Source organism: Prionailurus bengalensis, chromosome B3 (assembly GCF_016509475.1).
Source record: "Prionailurus bengalensis isolate Pbe53 chromosome B3, Fcat_Pben_1.1_paternal_pri, whole genome shotgun sequence".
Classification (NCBI taxonomy): Eukaryota; Metazoa; Chordata; class Mammalia; order Carnivora; family Felidae; genus Prionailurus; species Prionailurus bengalensis.
The window spans coordinates 139,713,866-139,732,420 of record NC_057355.1 but is presented as its reverse complement, the minus strand read 5'-3'; the positions used below and the strand labels follow the sequence as shown (position 1 = coordinate 139,732,420).

The 18,555-nt window shown below is 46.8% G+C and overlaps 1 protein-coding gene across 1 annotated transcript in view; it reads right to left on the bottom strand.

The window, feature by feature from the left end:
* The window catches only part of AK7 (adenylate kinase 7), a 69,538-nt gene that overhangs the window by 22,756 nt on the left and 28,227 nt on the right, over positions 1–18,555 (bottom strand). The window contains exons 7-12 of the mRNA XM_043554558.1: positions 10,222–10,302; positions 7,770–7,858; positions 5,326–5,416; positions 4,340–4,417; positions 3,347–3,496; positions 11–139 (exon numbers count right to left, since the gene is read on the bottom strand). Of these exons, the coding sequence (XP_043410493.1) occupies positions 11–139; positions 3,347–3,496; positions 4,340–4,417; positions 5,326–5,416; positions 7,770–7,858; positions 10,222–10,302 (618 nt within the window). The remainder of the gene's footprint in view (positions 1–10; positions 140–3,346; positions 3,497–4,339; positions 4,418–5,325; positions 5,417–7,769; positions 7,859–10,221; positions 10,303–18,555) is intronic.

Below are 18,555 nucleotides of genomic sequence, written 5' to 3'. Positions count from 1 at the left end.
GAAACGTTACCAGTCTTGCTATGGCTTCAGAAATGACATCCTTCAATTTAATGTGATGCAGTTTGTAGTGTTTAGACAAGGCTTCAGCGATACTAGATTTTCCCACAGCGGGGGGACCGAGAATGCAAATCTTGATCGGCTGAAAAAGGAGAATAAAGATCACACAGTCAGCTTTGGACGATCCGTGGCTAGACGGGAGTGGTTTTTTGGTTTTTAATTTGGGGGGGGGGGTGCCTTTTTTTGAACGTCTCTGGATCCTGCAGGCTAACTCTTCTCTGCCGAGACTCCAGAGTCACTCCCTCCGCTGCTGGCCTTGTGGTCAGCGCCACATCATCCTGACAGTGCTGCTCTCCGATGGGAGTGGCCGTTATGCTAATATGCGGGTGTTTAGTGAGCAACTACTATGTGACCAACATGGGGGACACAGCGCTCAGGAACACCTCAAAATTATTAAAGAACAAAGTACTTGAGCATCACAGGCTACCATATTACTCATTAAAGACAACAAAGACTGGGCGCCTGCGGGGGGGGGGGTTCAGTGGGTTAAATGTCTGCCTCTTGATTTCAGCTCAGGTCACCGTCTCATGGTTTGTGACTTCGAGCTCCACATCGGGCTCTGTGCTGACAATGCGGAGCCCGCTTGGCCTTCTCTCTCTCTCCCTCTCCCCAAATAAATAAACTTACATTTTTTTTTTTTAAAAAAGACAACAAAGAAAGAGAATTTCTGGTCTAATGTGTGGGTGCTTAGTTTATCGCCTCATGAGTACTGTCTCTGGACTGGCTTGGTCTCTAAGTATCCTTTACTTTTTAACACAGTTAACTTATTCTAGTTTTTAAAAAATATGCTCATTTGGGGGGGGAAAAAAAAAGCCTCACAATTTCTGCTGCTGAAACTTGCTCGAATATGCTACAGAAGCTGTGTGACATTCATAACCAGTGAGTAAATGTTTATTCGCAACAGAAGTCAAAATATCAGCGGCAGTCGTTTCTTCCAAAATGGTCCAAACAACACTCGTGCAACCGAGGCTTCATATTTTGTGAGGCGATTAGTAACCAAAGTCAGGCTGATGGGGAGCATTTTCAGTGGCAGAGCGTCCATGTGCTTAAAGGTTTTGTAATTGCAGCCACAAAATTGGCCACGGTTATTATACCATCATATTATGCGACCACTCGCCAGGCAAGAAGGCCAAGTCTGTTAGGACGGAGGTGGCAACCAAGACAGCGGGCGGCGGAGGGGCAGGGGTCCCGGGGAGCGACTCGAGCTGAGTCTTGCTGGGCAGGGCTGCTCCCCTGGGTGGGCCTGAGGTCTAGCTGTCAACGGAGCGTGTTAACGTGTTGTCCACCCGCCAGCGGCAGAGCTCCTGGGGAAGGCGCACCTCCTCCGGGTGAAAAACCAGAACGGCAGCTTATTCGTTTAATAATGAGACGTATGGCCGCCACTGAACTCAGAACTCCAAGTACACGTGTCTGGGGCATTTGCTCCGTCAGAGCAGACAGGCACGGAGGGCCGTTGATGAGCAGCGTTTGAAGCATGAAGAGTTAGGTGAATGAGCTACTTCATGGCATCTGGTCCCGGGGGTTTGAGGCACCTGTCCGCAGCAGGGACAACTTTGCCTTGCGAAAGGGACTGGAATCACGGGAGCCTTTGGCTTAAGACTCCACCTTTTGGGATGTCACTGGCCCGCCACGGTCTACGCTACCCTCGGTAGTTTCCCGCGCCACGCGGACCAACGCCCCCAGGGACGGCTAGACGGTTCAAGTGTGGGATACGCTTAGTCCCTCTATCCCGTTCCGTCCAGTCTTGCTGATCGGGAACCATGTGATCTCTTCAAGGCGCCTTGTCCCACCTCTACTCTGACTGCGTTGTTTTACCTTTGACCCAGAGAATGACACGAGTTTAACGATTTGAGCTGGGTTCTTGGGTGCCTCAGGATAAGCTCCGAGTACAGCCGCCCTGCGTATCTCACATGCTTAACGGGATTGTCGTTTCTTCCGCTAAGACGCACATCTTCTAGGTACTCTTAACTGGGCATGCTTGTCAGGAGAAGGTGGTTCTTCGGATACAATGGGGATACCATTCTTGCTCTTCTGGAGTGTTCCCACCCTCAGTGGTAACTATGGGTATGATGGCACCTGCTCTTCCTGTGCTACCCTACAGTTTTCAAAACACGTTCTCATGTATTACCCTCTATCGTCTTTGGGATGCTTCCCTGGCATAAATCCAAGGATCCGGGCAAGGGCTACGTACGCCCGATTTCGGGGAGGGTGGTGTGGAGATGCCACCGTTAGGCCATTCTAGCTAAGTTTGCATCCTAGCTAGTTTGAATCTCTGACTAGCTGTGTGACGTTGAAGAAATGCTTAAACTCTCTGAGCCTCAGTTTCCTCATCTCTAATGTGGAGATAAGAATATCTACCTTGAGGGGCGCCTGGGTGGCTCAGTCGGTTGGGCGTCCAACTTCGGCTCAGGTCACGATCTCACGGTCCATGAGTTCGAGCCCCACGTCGGGCTCTGGGCTGATGGCCCAGAGCCTGGAGCCTGCTTCCGATTCTGTGTCTCCCTCTCTCTCTGCCCCTCCCCCATTCATGCTCTGTCTCTCTCTGTCTCAAAAATAAATAAACGTTAAAAAAAAATTAAAAAAAAAAAAGAATATCTACCTTGAAGCTCTACCTGTGGTGATTAAAATGACCAGTGAACCCCCTGGCCAAAAGGAAGAGATCAAAGTAACAACTGGACTTCTCCCATTTTCCATTTCTCCTACCGTCTCCCGTAGGTAACCCAGGGCTGAAACAGACAAGCCAGGAAGCCCCTGCCATTTTTCCGTTTATAGGCAGTGCTGTGGCCATCAGTCTTGAGCTTACTATCGTGTTCAATTTGTGTCAAGCATAACAGTCATTAATCTGTCTAACTTTAAATTGTTTAATACTTAATTGACAAGAATTAATAGACACCTAGATTGTCAGACGTGGAAAAGTCGGTCAAATTTGAAAAAGAGCTTGAATTTAGAAATTGGGGCATCTGAGAAAGAAAATACTTTCACTGGTGTAATCATACCAAACGTTTCATTTACTTCGCTCAAATTAGAAGTTGGAACAGGAAGGAGCTCTTGGATGGCTCAGTCGGTTAAGCGTTCAACTTCAGTTCAGGTCATGATCTAATAGTTCGTGGGTTCGAGCCCCGTGTCAGACTCTGTGCTGACAGCTCAGAGCCTGGAACCTGCTTCAGATTCTGTGTCTCCCTCTCTCTCCGCCCCCTTCCCTGCTCATGCGCTCTCTCTCTCTTTCTCAAAATCAAATAGACATTAAAAAAAAAAAAAAGAAGTTGGAACAGGAAATTGTTATAGTTACCAATAATCCTCTGCTTTGCTTGTACTCTTTGAGGATATTGCTGATATTTTCCACAAATCCCGTTTGGGCAAGCCATCGAATGTTAAAATTCTCCTTCACAAAAAGTGCTTCCATTCTCAGGTTGACCAGTAAATGATCAAGACACTCTTGCTACAGGATAAAGGAATATTAGAGATTTGTCCTTTTCTTTGCCTTTCATTTTGACAGTCATAACAGGCCCAAATCACTGTCATCACAGGAAAAATATATATACATTCACAAAACCTGGATGTCAATCAATGGCGGCCCTCGGTGTGGACAGGGCGCCCTCTGTGGCCCTCCGTGGCACTTCTAAACTCTTCCCGTGTCTGCCCTCAGGGACAGGCAGCATCCTGGCTCTTAGTCTAGCAGCTCAAAGAAGTAGAGAGATACTAGAAGCCCCAGGGAAAGGTTTCTTTTTTTTTCCCCCCCGCACCAATTGTAATTGGATCCATTCTTTGAACAGTGCAATCCCATGGCTCGAGATCCGAAAGAACAAATGTAGAGGAAAGCACTCCCTTTGACCCCCATCCCCACCCACCCAGCTCTGCTCCCCAGAGGCCACCAGAGATACCAGCCCCTTCGGAAACATTCCCGAATGTAGTGTTTTGATGCAATTTATTCCTAAAATGAAGTATATCCTAGAGCAAGCTCCAAGAGCACACCGCTGACTAAGGATGTGTAGGTTTTTGTGGTGACGGGATCAGAAATCCCAGGTTCCTGTGTGAATTGCACAAAGAGACCAGAGCAAAAGCACAGTCGGCGTCTGTAAAGCATTTATGGATCAGATTTCTCAAATACATTTTCTGACCAGGACCTCTGAGGGTTTTTCGGAAAAGAAGACAAAGGGAAGTTGCTTTGGGGTGCACTGTTTGGCTGTGCAGGAGGGGCAAAGGGGAACCGGAAGTCAGGCGTTCTGACTCCAAATCCCCTGAGAACCGATGCATTTTGGAAAAGACTCTCTTCAGTACTTACTGTTAAGTCCTTGGTTAGGAAAGCATTTTCTTTGGGGAGTCTCTGGATTTTCCCAGGGCCAGTATTTTTACTGATGCACTGTTAGAGAAAAACAGGGATATTATTTGGCTTGCCTATAAGATTTTGATATAACATTTCTCAAATGAATGTAAACATAAGTGAATATATATGTATGTGTGTGTGTGTGTGTGTGTGTGTGTGTGTGTGTGTGTGTATATTTTTTTTTTTTTTGCAAAGCAGAGGGGAGTGCACTGAGGGTATTCACTGATTCATTTGTTAACAAGTATTCAAGTATTCAACGTTCACCACTACCGGCCAGGGACTGGAGACAGAGGTGAGTGAGGCCGGATCCCTGCTCTCAAGGGGCTCTCAGTCTGTGGGCGGCGGCGGGGGGGGGGGGTGGCAAACATGTACACAGAAGATTATGTGGAAAGTCTGCAGTTGGAGGAGGGAGTGCTGGGAAAAGAGGTGCCTGGCCAGTTGCGGGAGGTGGGAAGGAGGCAGGGAGGGTGCAGAGGAGGAGATCTGAGCTGAATGTTAAAGATGAGCAGGGGGTGGTTGGAGGAAGGCCACACTCACTGTGCTAGCTGGGCTCCAGGTTGACAAGCGGCCTGGCTTGGAGAGGGGAACCCCTCCCCGCCCCAGACCTAGGGCCTCTGGAAGCTGCCAGTAGGTTTGAGGAACCCGACCATGTCAGGACTTTGGGGCAAGTGTCCCAGAAACATTTTAGTGACCCCGTGTGTGATTCGTGTGTGTCTTGTCCCCACAGTGGCCTCTCCTACTTTCTTCCGTGCAGCCTGGAGAGAGGCCATCTTGATGGTAAATTTCCCAGCACACACACGGCAAACGCAGATAGTGACTCTGGTTTTGAGGCTCTTCCGTTTGGGGAGCCCCCAGGCTTGCCGGCGCACCCGATTCCATGGCTATACGTCAGGGGGTGAGACAATTTAAGAAATGCCGTCAAATATGGGATGAAACAGCTGTACCTTGACCAAGTCTTCCAGGGTGTGAATGGACTCGTCCACAGCAACCAGGTAGTGAAGCTTTGGCACGTGGTCTATTATGTTTTGAATTACTCTGCCGCCCACCAGGAGAAGCCATCGCCAGAGGGGAGGAAGCAAAAGAGATGTGGTCAAGTAGGGTTCACCGACCACCTCCGCCATGGGCCAGCCAGCATCTCCCTCCATGGCTAATGTGGTCGGCTGGGGGCGGGGGGGAGGGAGGGATGGCAATCTCTACGGACGGGGGAGCGGGTAAAGTCCAGTGACACTTCCGGGGCTGAAGAGCCGCTGGGAAAGTAGAAAGGCCAGGAGTTGAGGGGCCATCCGTCTGCCTCCAGACTCTCCCAGTGCGCAACAAAGGGCACCTGACGACCAGCAGGACTTCAGTTTGTGAAGTCTGCTCACCCAATGGCTCCTGGGAGTCTCTCAAGTGCTCCGGAGAGGGGGTTTCACAAAGTCAGACACAGATTCAGAGAAGCCGTGGCTGTCTTTGGGGAACTGCGTGGCGCTAAGAGGCAGGTCAAGGGGCTAAGATTTCCTGCCCTGGGTCAGTCACGATTGCCAACATCCGAGGGCCCGCCTCTGGGCGAAGGCTGTGCCGTGGGCTTTCTGGGTGTTCCCTCCCTGGCTTCTCACAAGTCTACCAGGCAGGTACCGTTGTTATCCCCATCTTATTATTTTTTCTTTTTTTTTGTTTTTTGTTTTTTAACGTTTATTTATTTTTTGAGACAGAGAGAGACAGAGCATGAACGGGGGAGGGTCAGAGAGAGAAAGGGAGACACAGAATCGGAAACAGGCTCCAGGCTCTGAGCCATCAGCACAGAGCCTGATGCGGGGCTTGAACTCACGAACCGTGATATCATGACCTGAGCCGAAGTCAGACGCTTAACCGACTGAGCCACCCAGGCACCCCCATATTATTATTTTTTAATGTCTATTTGTTTTTGAGAGAGACAGAGTGCAAGCAGGGGAGGGGCAGAGAGAGAGGGAGACACAGAATCTGAAGCAGGCTCCACGCTTAGCGCAGAACCTGACTCAGGGCTCAATCTCACGACCCTGGGATCATAACCTGAGCCGAAATCAAGAGTCGGACACCCAAATGACTGGGCCACCCAGGCGCTCCGGTATTTTGTGTTCATAATGTAAAGGATTCTTTCACATCTTTAAAACCTAATAATGTAATAATGTAAAGTGTCCGCTGGAAAGAAGGGTACGTTTCAGCGTTTCCATGTCCAGTGTTACATGTTGGCTCGAATAGATCTAGGTTTTGCATGCAGTCTGGAGTTTATATAATTTGGAGGACCCCTCTTTAAGAAAAATAATAAAACTTAAATTTAGGACCTTGGAAGAGACCCACGTAGCGGTGGGGGTCTTGAAATCTAAGCTTCATGGTTTCCCAGTAAATTTGTAAACCCACCCGGGATTACGACTAATTGCCTAAATGACCACTGGAATCTAGAAGCCAGAGTCTCAGGGAAGGGGCTGAAACTGCTCACTCCTGGCGGGGGGGGGGGGGGGGGGGCTGGGAGGGTGGGTGGAGGGGGGTGCAACAGGGCAGTAGAATAAAGCCCCCAGAACCTAAAATGTAGAAGTGATAAACCATAAATACAGCGAACCCTCTCTCTGACCCCAGTGTCCAAGTCAGGGTCTGCAAAGAGGAAGGCTCTCCAGACGTGTCTGGAGCCTAGCGCTGGGATACAGTGTGAGTGTGAAACACGTGTGCTCAAGTGGCCTACGATTGCCAAAAACACCTGCTTCAGGTTTAGAATTTGCGATCTGATTTCTGGAACTTAATTAAGTTGGTAGGCTGGACACAACACTCTCACCTGAGACAGAGGAACAAGAGAGTAGGTCCCCAGAATGCCCATAACACAGTCTTATCTTTTCCCGAATTGGAAGGCATGCTGTTCTGTGGGAGAACAGTCTAAAAGATGACCTTGAACTTGTCATCCGAAGTGCAGCACTTTAATTTTTTTTTTTTTTACGTTTATTTATTTTTGAGACGGAGAGAGACAGAGCTCTGTTCTTAATCCCCTCTGTTCTCCCCCCATGATGGGGGAGGGTCAGAGAGAGAGAGGGAGACACAGAATCCAAAACAGGCTCCAGGCTCTGAGCTGTCAGCACAGAGCCCGACGCAGGGCTCAAACTCATGGACCGCGAGATCATGTCCTGAGCCGAAGTCGGACGCTTAACCGACTGAGCCACCCAGGTGCCCCCAAAGTAGAGCACTTTTAGATGGTGGACCCTATTCCACCAGATGCAAACTGGAGATAATAACCACACCTTCTGCATAGGGTCGTTGCCAAGAATAAATACAATAACACACGTGAGGGTCTTGGCGTGTGTAAGTGCTCACTCCAGGCTCACTCCAACACCAGCACGTTAGTCAATTACTTCTAGGGAAGTCGTATCTCTAGGACGATACTTACCCTGCTAGATCAAGAACATGGATTGTTGGGATTACATTTGTTCCGTCTCCAAACACCGGCAACGCAGGGACCTCACCCAACCAAGCCATCTAAAAGAAAAGCAAAAGCGTATTTTCCCTGGTTATACATAACTATTATGGCTCACACACACAGCCATAGTCAGGGGCATCCGAGAGACCCAGTTATCTGATGAAGTCATCGCCTAAGGGGATGTTTTGAAAATCAGTTCTTTCTTTTTTTTATTAAAAAAAATTGTTTTAATGTTTATTTATTTTTGAGAGAGAGAGAGAGAGAGAGTGAGAGTGAGAGAGCAGGGGAGGGGCAGAGAGACAGGGAGACACAGAATCCGAAGCAGCAGGTTCCAGGCTCTGAGCTGTCAGCATGGAGCCTGATGGGGGCTCGAAGTCACAAGCTGTGTGATCAGAACCTGAGCCGAAGCTGGACGCTCAACAGACTGAGCCACCCAGGCGCCCCTGAAAACCAGTTCTGATGGGATTTAGTTGCTGATCGAGTCCTATTAAGAGAAATAGTGTAACCTCAGGGCTGAAATACTTTACAAGAAATCTATCTTTCCTGGCTCTCTTCAGGAGTCATCTGCATGGCGTCTATACAGAAAGGAAATGTTTTCATATGCGTGACACCTTCCACTCTTACCAAAAAATGTGAATTCAAGTCTAAAATTCCTCCCACAGGGCCAGGGATAATTAGTATCAGTTCATAGATGAAATGCTTAGTTGATAAAGTATTCTGCAGGAGGCTACATTTCTGATGAGTTGGGGAGCCTGGATTTGAACCCTGGTCTTCAGGGTCCAAGTCCTTGTCTTTTCCCTGCATTAGGTATTTCAGTAAATAGACAGTCTGGGTATTGTTCAGCTGTCAGGTACTAGATTATTTTAAATTGCTTTTATTTTTTTAAAGTCTATTTATTTTGAAAGAGAGAGAGCACATGAGCAAAAGAGCAGGGGAAGGACAGAGAGAGGGAGAGACAGAATCCAAAGCAGGCTCCAAGCTGTCATTGCAGAGCCCAATGCGGGCCTCAGTCTCACGACCCCGAGATCATGACCTGAGCTGAAATTGAAAGTCGGACACTTAACCGACTGAGCCACCCAGGAGCCCCTTAAGTGACTTTTAAACAGTCAAAGAGGTAGGCGTGGGGGCCACAGCAAACCACTGGATCTTGTAAGATATTTTGGACTCTGCAAAACCACTGAAGAACTTTAAGCAGTAGACCGTTGGATTTGAAGCAGTAAACCACCGAAGAATTGACATCAGATTTGCTTTTGTTGCCACTAGAAAGAATGATGGGGATTAAGAGTTGAAACGGGAAGGTGGAGGTCAGGACAGTTGTGCAGACAAGAGATGTCTGCCCTCCCCAGCCCGTGGGTGGAGGACTGGGGGAGCACGGTTGGAGAGAAGGCAGGTACTGGGGAGGTTGGCTCTACAGTACTGGGGGGTTTCGTGATGGATGAGAAGGAGGGAGGGGTTGGGTTGTGGTTGGTGCAGCTGGGTGGAAGAAGGTCCCATTTTCGGAGATGAGGTCCTAGAGGAACGGCAGGTTTGGGGGTGACCGTAGGTGGAGTTTGGGTTTGTGAACCATCCAAAGTGAGGTGTCGAATAAATAGGCAGCCAGATGTACAGAGCTAGGACTAAGGAGAGAGCCCTGCTGGAGAAACTTATGTTTGAGAGTCATTGGCCCCAGTCACGGAAATGGACAGACCCACCCAGGGAAAGAGTGTAGACAGAGAAGACCAGAGGGTCTGGGGCAGGAACCTGAGAAAGTCAACATTCAGCGGTCAGGTGGGTGAGGGGTAGGTGAGAACCGATAAGGAGAGACTACAAATGGACATCATCACCTACCATTGTCCCACACTTCGGCCCCACGCAGCTTTTTGCTGTCCCTTAACACAGCCCACACATTGCTGCCTCCAGTCTTTGTGCTTAGAGTTCCCGCTGCCTTTCCCCCAGAAAGCGAAGGAGCCGCCTCCCTTTTCACTTGCTGCTCACATGTCCCCTCATGAGAAAGGCTTTCCCCGACCATCATATCCAAGATACAACCTCCTAGCCCTACCGCCGGCTCTCTACCTTTCTCTGCTTTGTTGCTTTCCATTTTGTTTTTCAACAGCTGAAATACTCAACGTGTACTGGCTAAGTTGGCCCTTGTCTACTACTCTCCTCCTCTGCCCCACCGGAATCCAAGCCCCACAAACGCAGGGATTTTATTACGGCAGCGGATTTCCCGAATCTACAATGGTTTCCGGCCCATGGGAGGCATCCACGTTTGTCTCATGAATGAAAGGAGATCCATCTTGTTCCCTTATTATGCCGAGAGTGTGGTAAATACGAATTGTTAGTAACAGGAAAGGAAAATAGAAAAAAAAAATCTTCAAATTGTATAACCTTACGGTAAAATGCTTTAAAAAAAAAAAAAACTTCAGTCACTGAAAACTCATACCTTGAAAAAATAATGTAAGATGCCTCCTTCCACTCCATACTGAAGTCCAGCAGCAACCACGTAAGTCGCGAATTTTTTGACCTATTAGATAAAGTACAGGAGAAAAGCTAAATGTAATATTATTAATCATACCAAACCAGATTATTTTCGTGGCTAGAATGAGTACTATATGAATGCTTCTGACCACTATTAAAATTGGTTTGGTACGTTTTTTTAAGTTTATTTATTTATTTTGAGAAAGAGAGAGATCGAGCGTGAGCAGGGGAGGAGCAAAGAGACAGAGAGAGACAGAGACAGAGACAGAGATAGAGACAGAGATAGAGAATCCCAAGCAGGCTCCACACTGTCAGCACAGAGCCTCACGAACTAGGAGATCATGACCTGAGCCAAAACAAGAATCAGATGCTTAACCGACTGAGCCACCCAGGCGCTCTGGGACTTTTTGTTTTTTTTTTTAATTTTTTTTTTTAACGTTTATTTATTTTTGAGACAGAGAGAGACAGAGCATGAACGGGGGAGGGGCAGAGAGACAGGGAGACACAGAATCGGAAGCAGGCTCCAGGCTCTGAGCCATCAGCCCAGAGCCTGACGCGGGGCTCGAACTCACAGACCGCGAGATCATGACCTGAGCCGAAGTCGGACGCTCAACCGACTGAGCCACCCAGGCACCCCTGGGACTTTTAATTAACTAAAAGCCAGAGACGATTATGTGTGACACCTTAACACCTCCATGCACTATACTGGCACCTACAGAAGAAGGGAGATATAAAAATGGGTCCTTCCATGATGATCTTTACTTACCCAGTAGGGGAGGCGGACACACATACAGAGTTTCTAGGAATGGGCCACACTACAACATGTGATATTGTGATTCATAACAAGATACATATATTCGGTTTTCATCTCCATATCTGGCACTGAGTTCCTACAACTACAGGAATGTCCTAAGCCATAGAGTGATCAAGGTGTCTTTTGTTATGTCAATCAGGTGACTTTTGGACCCAATCTGGAGATGTGGGTTGATTGCCTGAAGCGCCAAGCTTGTGACCAGAAGGTCAGAACTTCCAACTCCTGTACCACCTCCAGGGAGGGGTGAGGGGTGGAGAGGAGTTCAGTCACCAATGGCCACCGATTTACTCAAACATGATGAAGTCTCCGTAAGAGCCCAAAAGGAGGCTTGGATAGCTTCTAGATTGGTGAAATGTGTGCAGACTCGGGAAGAGTAGGGAAACTCCATGACTTTCTCTATCCCTTGCCCTGTGGATCTCTTCCATCTGGCTCTTCTGGAGTTATATTCTTAAAAGTGTATTTATTTATTTTTGAGAAAGAAAGAGAGAGCGAGAGAGGGCAAGAGAGTGAACAGGGGAGGGGCAGAGAGAGAGGGAGAGAGAGAATCTCAAGCAAGCTCTGCGTTGTCAGCACAGAGTCCAACATGGGGCTCGAATTCATGAACCGTAGGATGGTGACCTGAGCCGAAATCCAGAGTTGGGCATTTAACCAACTGAGCCACCCAGGTGCCCCTGAGTTATATTCTTTTATTATAGCAAACTGGTAATCTAGTATGTAAAATGTTTCTCTGAATTCTGTGAGCCACTCTAGCAAACTATTCAAACCTAAGGTGGGGGAGGTGAGTGGGGTCATTGGAACCTCCAACCCATATGGGTTGGTCAGAAGCACAGGTGACAACTTGGGCTTGCAACTGAAGAGGGTAAAAGCAGAAAAATGTTCACCTTTAGCTGAGAAGGCTGACCTATAGCCTGCACAGTTTTGATAAGGATCAAACATATACGGGTTGCTACATTCTTCTAGGGTCTCATGACTGCCCGTGTATTTCACTGACAGTTAATATTGAACTGAATGATACGCACCAGAGAAATCTCGTGAAAGTAGTTTCACCAGTAGAAATTCGAAGCAGCATTTCTGATCTCATACTTCCTGCACGTCCCCACCCCCTTGAGCACTCAGCATATAACCACCAGCTTCGTACAGAAAAAGTGCAGCCCTTTCTGCCCACGGGTCCTGTCCCCATGCTACTTAAATAAACTTACTAAGTCGTTACATACACCGTCTCAAGAATTCTTTCTTGACCGTTGCGCTCGACGACCCCACAACACAACTGGTGTCTGAAGAGGCAGGGGGCAGGCTTGCAGGGCTGAGCCCTAGCGGGATCTGACGTCACCTCCAGGAAGATAGTGTCAGAATTTAGTTGAAATGTAGGACACCCCGCTGGTGCCGAGACTGTCTTTGCCTCGTGGAAAACCCCTCCCAGGGTGTGCGCACACACACGTTGGAACTGGGTCCAGAAACTCTGTCGGGAAAATGAGTCTCTTCTGCTCCAGGTGGTGGATTAAAAAATCTAAAGCCTCCTAGCGCGAATACCAAAAAATGCCAAATAAGATGCCACTCGTATCCTGCCAGCAAGGCAGAATTCTCAAGGAAATAAGAGCTACCCGCTAAGGAACCAAAAACAGAAGTGACTCAGTGGGTTGAGCGTCCGACTCTTGATGTCAGCTCAGGTCGTGGTCTCACAGTTTGTGGGTTCAAGCCCCTCACTGGGCTCTGAGCTGACAGTGCGGAGACTGCTTGGGATTCTCTCTCTCCCTCTCTGCCTCCCCTGCTCATGTGTGTGCGTGCTCTCTCTCTCTTTCTCAAAATGAATAAATAAAAACTTAAAAAAAAAAAAAACCAGAAGTGAAAACAAGAGTGGGGAGAGCAGAGAGTTGGGCCACAGTATGAAGGGTGCATTCACAACAAAAGGGTGACCTTAGAAGGAAGTCCTCCCTGTGACAGAAGAGGGCGAGAAAGAATCATGTCCAACCTAGCCAAGGCTTTGGAAGGAAAAACGCTCCCTGGAGAATTTTAACCTTGGCCTTGTACTTTTCAAAGGTTTGTCTTTCACATTTAAATTCCCTGCTTAGGGGCGCCTGGGTGGCGCAGTCGGTTGAGCGTCCGACTTCAGCCAGGTCACGATCTCGCGGTCCGTGAGTTCGAGCCCCGCGTCGGGCTCTGGGCTGATGGCTCAGAGCCTGGAGCCTGTTTCCGATTCTGTGTCTCCCTCTCTCTCTGCCCCTCCCCCGTTCATGCTCTGTCTCTCTCTGTCCCAAAAATAAATAAACGTTGAAAAAATAAATAAATAAATAAATTCCCTGCTTAATCCAGATATTCCAGAGCCAAAAAGTAACATAAAAAGCATTTTAGGCAGTGAGACTCTTTAGAGCACTTCAGAGAGGCAGATATAAAGCCCCTGCTACCCCCACCCAGGGACCTCCCTTGTCCCTTAAAGCCCCAGTAAAGGGACAACGCTGGGGCAAGAGTGGTGACTTATGGTAGCAGAGGTGTGCTGGTTTGAGGGCATAGCATTGACCGTGAAGCCAATAACAAACTGTAAGGCATGTTCACATGGTGAATTCCCATTTCCCACTGACCATGATGAATCCTGAAGGCACCCGACTCATGAACATCCTTGAGACTTTTATAGCAGCACTTTTGGTGAACACAGACTTCACATTAGCTCCCTTTCCCCTGAGAACTCATCTACATGAGGTTTTTAGGGGCGATGAGCTATTAAGAAACCAATGTCGACAATTTAAAGTGATGCTATTTAAAAAAAAAATCCATGTCAAATTACAGGATTATTTTTATAATTGGAGTTCCGTAAATTGCCAGAAAATATGTTTATTAATAGTGACTTTGTAGAAAAAGACCTTACTAAAGATGAACTCACAAACCAAAATTATAAAACTTATGAGGGAACAAACAATCCACCACAAATGAAATCAGACTTGCACTGCCTTCAGAAAATAAATTAGCAGAGGGGCGCCGGGTGGCTCAGTCGGTTACACGTCCGACTTCAGCTCAGGTCGTGATCTCACAGTTTCTGAGTTTGAGCCCCGCGTCGGGCTCTGTGCCGACAGCTCGGAGCCTGGAGCCTGCTTCGGATTCTGTGTCTTCCTTTCCCTGCTCCTCTCCTGCTCATGCTCCGTGTCTCTCTCTCACTCTCAAAAATAAATAAGCATCAAAAAAAAGAAAGAGTATGGGGCGCCTGGGTGGCTCAGTGGGTTAAGCGGCCAACTTTGGTTCAGGTCATGATCTCACAGTTCGTGGGTTCAAGCCCTGCATCGGGCTCTGTGCTGACAGCCCGGAGCCTGCTTCAGATCCTCTGTCCCTCTCTCTTTCTCTGCCCTTCCCCCGTTCTCTCTCTCTCTCTCTCTCTCTCTCTCAAAAATAAAACATTGGGGTGCCTGGGTGGCTCAGTCGGTTGAGCAGCCGACTTCGGCTCAGGTCATGATCTCGTGGTCCGTGAGTTTGAGCCCCGCGTCGGGCTCTGTGCCGACAGCTTGGAGCCTGGAGCCTGCTTCGGATTCTGTGTCTTCCTTTCTCTGCTCCTCTCCTGCTTATGCTCCGTGTCTCTCTCTCACTCTCAAAAATAAATAAGCATCAAAAAAAAGAAAGAGTATGGGGCGCCTGGGTGGCTCAGTGGGTTAAGCGGCCGACTTCGGCTCAGGTCATGATCTCGTGGTCCGTGAGTTCGAGCCCCGCGTCGGGCTCCGGGCTGACAGCTCGGAGCCTGGAGCCTGTTTCAGATTCTGTGTCTCCCTCTCTCTGACCCTCCCCTGTTCATGCTCTGTCTCTCCCTGTCTCAAAAATAAATTAAAAAAAAAAGTTAAAAAAATTAAAAAAAAAAGAGTAGAAATGAGCAGAGATTGTGGAATAAATATGTTTGTACTGATGAAAAAATAAAGGCATGGGAAACAAAGGAAACAAACACGATGATGAGGGTGGTGACAACAGAGATGATGATGAAGAACAGGCAGGTGTAGAGTAAGGAACAGAGAGGAGTCAAGGTTGCTGATTTAAGGTGGAGGAAGAGAGTTGACCACATCCTAGCCTCCCTCCCCACTGCATTCATCAGAGCCTGAGTCAGGCTGAGCTAGCAGGAGAGAAGTTTAAAATTAAATGGTAGACTGATAGCTTTAGTATTAAACTTGTCTGAGCCTTTGTAAGACTAGAAAAGACTCCATTAATACCTGAGAATGGTCTGGAAAGCTGTGGACTTGGCTGGAGATATTGTCCTGCTCTCAGTTATTAAGAAAAAATAAACAGATTTTATAGTTTCATTCTGGCAATGTCGAACACTCTGAAGGGGTTACAAGACTGTGCCTTGAAATGAACAAGCCAAAAATCTAACATGATATCAAGGAGATATGGATAAATGTACTCCATAGTATATCCCTGTCAGTAATTGATAAACTCAGGAGACCCCAAACTAGTAAGATATGCAAAACACCATTAAGAAACTTGACCTAAGTAGACATATATAGAAACTCCACACAGTTTGAAATACACAGGTTTTTCAAGTCCATGTGGAATTTAAAATAAAAACAACACAGGCCATGTACTATGTAGCAAAGAATCTCATGACCAAATTCTCTGACCACCCCAGACCACATTCTCTGACCAAAAAGCAATTAAGTTAGAAATGAACAACAAAAAGATAACACCTTCTCTAGATATCTGGAAATTTAAGAAACCATTTCTCAATAATTCACAGCACTGCTTCCCAAGTTCTAATAGACTATAGAAAATTTGTAGAAATTAATAATAATACAAATACCATTGATGGCACTTCAAAACTTGAAAGCTGTTAAAATTATACTTGGTAGCAAATTTGTGGCATTAAGTGGTTATATTAGAAAAACAAAGACTGAATATTAATAAACTTAGCTTCTAAAACAAAACAGCATAAACGCAAATTAGAAAGAAGAATAATAAAGACAGAGAAATTGATTTCTTAAAAAACAAAGAAATAGCAGAACACAGCAAAAACTACCTCTTTGATAAGAATAATAAAATTGAAAAATTGATTCAGGGGTGCCTGGGTGGCTCAGTTGGTTAAGTGTCCGACTTCCACTCAGGTCATGATCTCGCAGCTCGTGAGTTTGAGCCCTGCATCAGGCTCTGTGCTGACAGCTTGGAGCCTGGAGCCTGCTTCCAATTCTGTGTCTCCCTCTCTCTCTGCCCCTCCTCTGCTCATGCTCTGTCTCTCTCTCAAAAATAAATAAACATTAAAATATAAAAAAAATTGATTCAGATTGATGAAGAAAAGAAGGGTAAGACAAATAAACAGCAACATTGGAGTTTGAGTTGCTGAAACAGACACTTTTTCCTTTTGGAGTTCTGAAGATTTAAAAAAGATTTACGTACACATGGATGGCTCAGTTGGTTAGGTGTCCAACTCTTGATTTCAGCTCAGATCATGAACTCCCCATTCATGGAATCGAGCCCCCTGTTGGGCTCGACACTGATAGCTCAGAGCCTGCTTGGGGTTCTCTCCCTCTCTCTCTCTCTACCCCTCCCTGATTCACTCTCTCTCTCTCTCTCTCTCTCTCAAAATAAGTAAATAAAAATAAACATTTAAAAATATTTGGGGTGCCTGGGTGGCTCAGTTGGTTAAGTGACTCTGCTCAGGTCATGATCTCGTGGTTCGTGGGTTTGTGAGTTCAAGCCCTGTATCAGGCTCTCTGCTGTCAGCACCAAGCCCACTTTGAATGCTCTGCCCCACCTGTCTCTCTGCACCTCCCCTGCTTGCTCTCTCTCTCTCTCAAAAATAAAAATTAAACACAATTTTTTTTTAAGATTAAAGAGATTAAAACTTTGTAAAAAGGCAGATGGATCTCCAAGTCACAACTTTATTACTGGTGTGGTTTAGGCTAGAGGACATTACTTAGCTGAGCAGGGATGAGGGGCTTCCTAATCCTGGACTCCAGAATAAGACACATTTTCCCAACCAGGCACAGGCAGCACCAGAAAACTATGGGTTGGTTCTCCCCTGGGGGGCTGCCCCTGCAACACTTAGGGCATGAAGACGCTGAACGCTGAATGCAGGCACAGTAACATTGAATTCAGCAACGCTGAATGCAGCTACGTTACAGCTGTAGCCCAGAGCAACGAGAGGGAGGTGGGGTCAACATGACGTGACCACGCCCCTGACACAGCCACCAATCACCTAACCCAATTGAGCTTCAAGCCCCGGGGTAACAGGTGCCGGCAAGAAGACAGCCTTTGGGGAGGATACCCAGGCTCTTCCTCATGGGCACCAAAAGAGTGGGAAAGCAGGACAATATTCGTCCTGAAAAGGGAGACTAAACTACAAATAGAAATTTAAAAGACATCTTAGGAGAGACTTATGGGCAACTTTTGCCAGTTAATTTGAAAACTTAGCCTAAAGGGCTAGTTTCTTGCCCCCAAAACCCACGACTGCCTTCACCCAGTCCAAGATCGTTTTATAGGCAAATTGTACCAAATATTCAAGAGATATGCCCAATTTCATATAAATTACAAGAAAACAGTAAATTTTGTTTTCAATTTGTATGGGAATAGTAAAACCAGGAAACTAAAACAGGAAAGAGACAGTATGACAAAGGCAGACTATAAGCCATTTTCACTTATCATCTTGAATCTAAGTGCAAAAATCTCCAATATGGCATTATCAAAGCAAATCCAGAAACTTTTTTTTTTAAATTTTTTTTTTCAACGTTTATTTATTTTTGGGACAGAGAGAGACAGAGCATGAACGGGGGAGGGGCAGAGAGAGAGGGAGACACAGAATCAGAAACAGGCTCCAGGCTCCGAGCCATCAGCCCAGAGCCTGAAGCGGGGCTCGAACTCATGGACCGCGAGATCGTGACCTGGCTGAAGTCGGACGCTCAACCGGCTGCGCCACCCAGGCGCCCCACTTTTTTTTTTTTTTAAGTGAGCTCTACATCCAATGTAGGGCTTGATCTCACAACCCTGAGGTCAAGAGTTATTCATGCTCTACTGACTGAGCCAGTCAAGCAGCCCTGGAAATATTTTTTATTAAAAAATTATCATGAGCAACTTGGGTTCGCCAGAGAATACAAGCATCAAAAGTCAGTGTGGTACACAAATTATTACAGTAAATTTCATACATTGCCATCGAGATCTGACAGGTGACCATTTTTTCAGGGACTATGTACACAATACCCCACAATTAAGTGGTATTCAGGGACGACTTAATGATTGAAGTAATTTGCAAGATAGACAGGCAATTCTGGTTAATTTAAAATACTAATTAAAGTCAATATACTTGTATTTTTAACAATATTTTAAAATATTAAAAAAAATTTTTAATGTGTATTTATTTTTGAGAGAGAAACAAGCATGAGCAGGGAGGGGCGGAGAGAGAGAGCGAGAGAGAGGGAGACACAGAATCCAAAGCAGGCTCCAGGCTCTGAGCTGTCAGCACAGAGCCCGATGCGGGGCTCAAATTCACAAACCATGAGATCGTGACCTGAGCCGAAGTCTGACACTGAA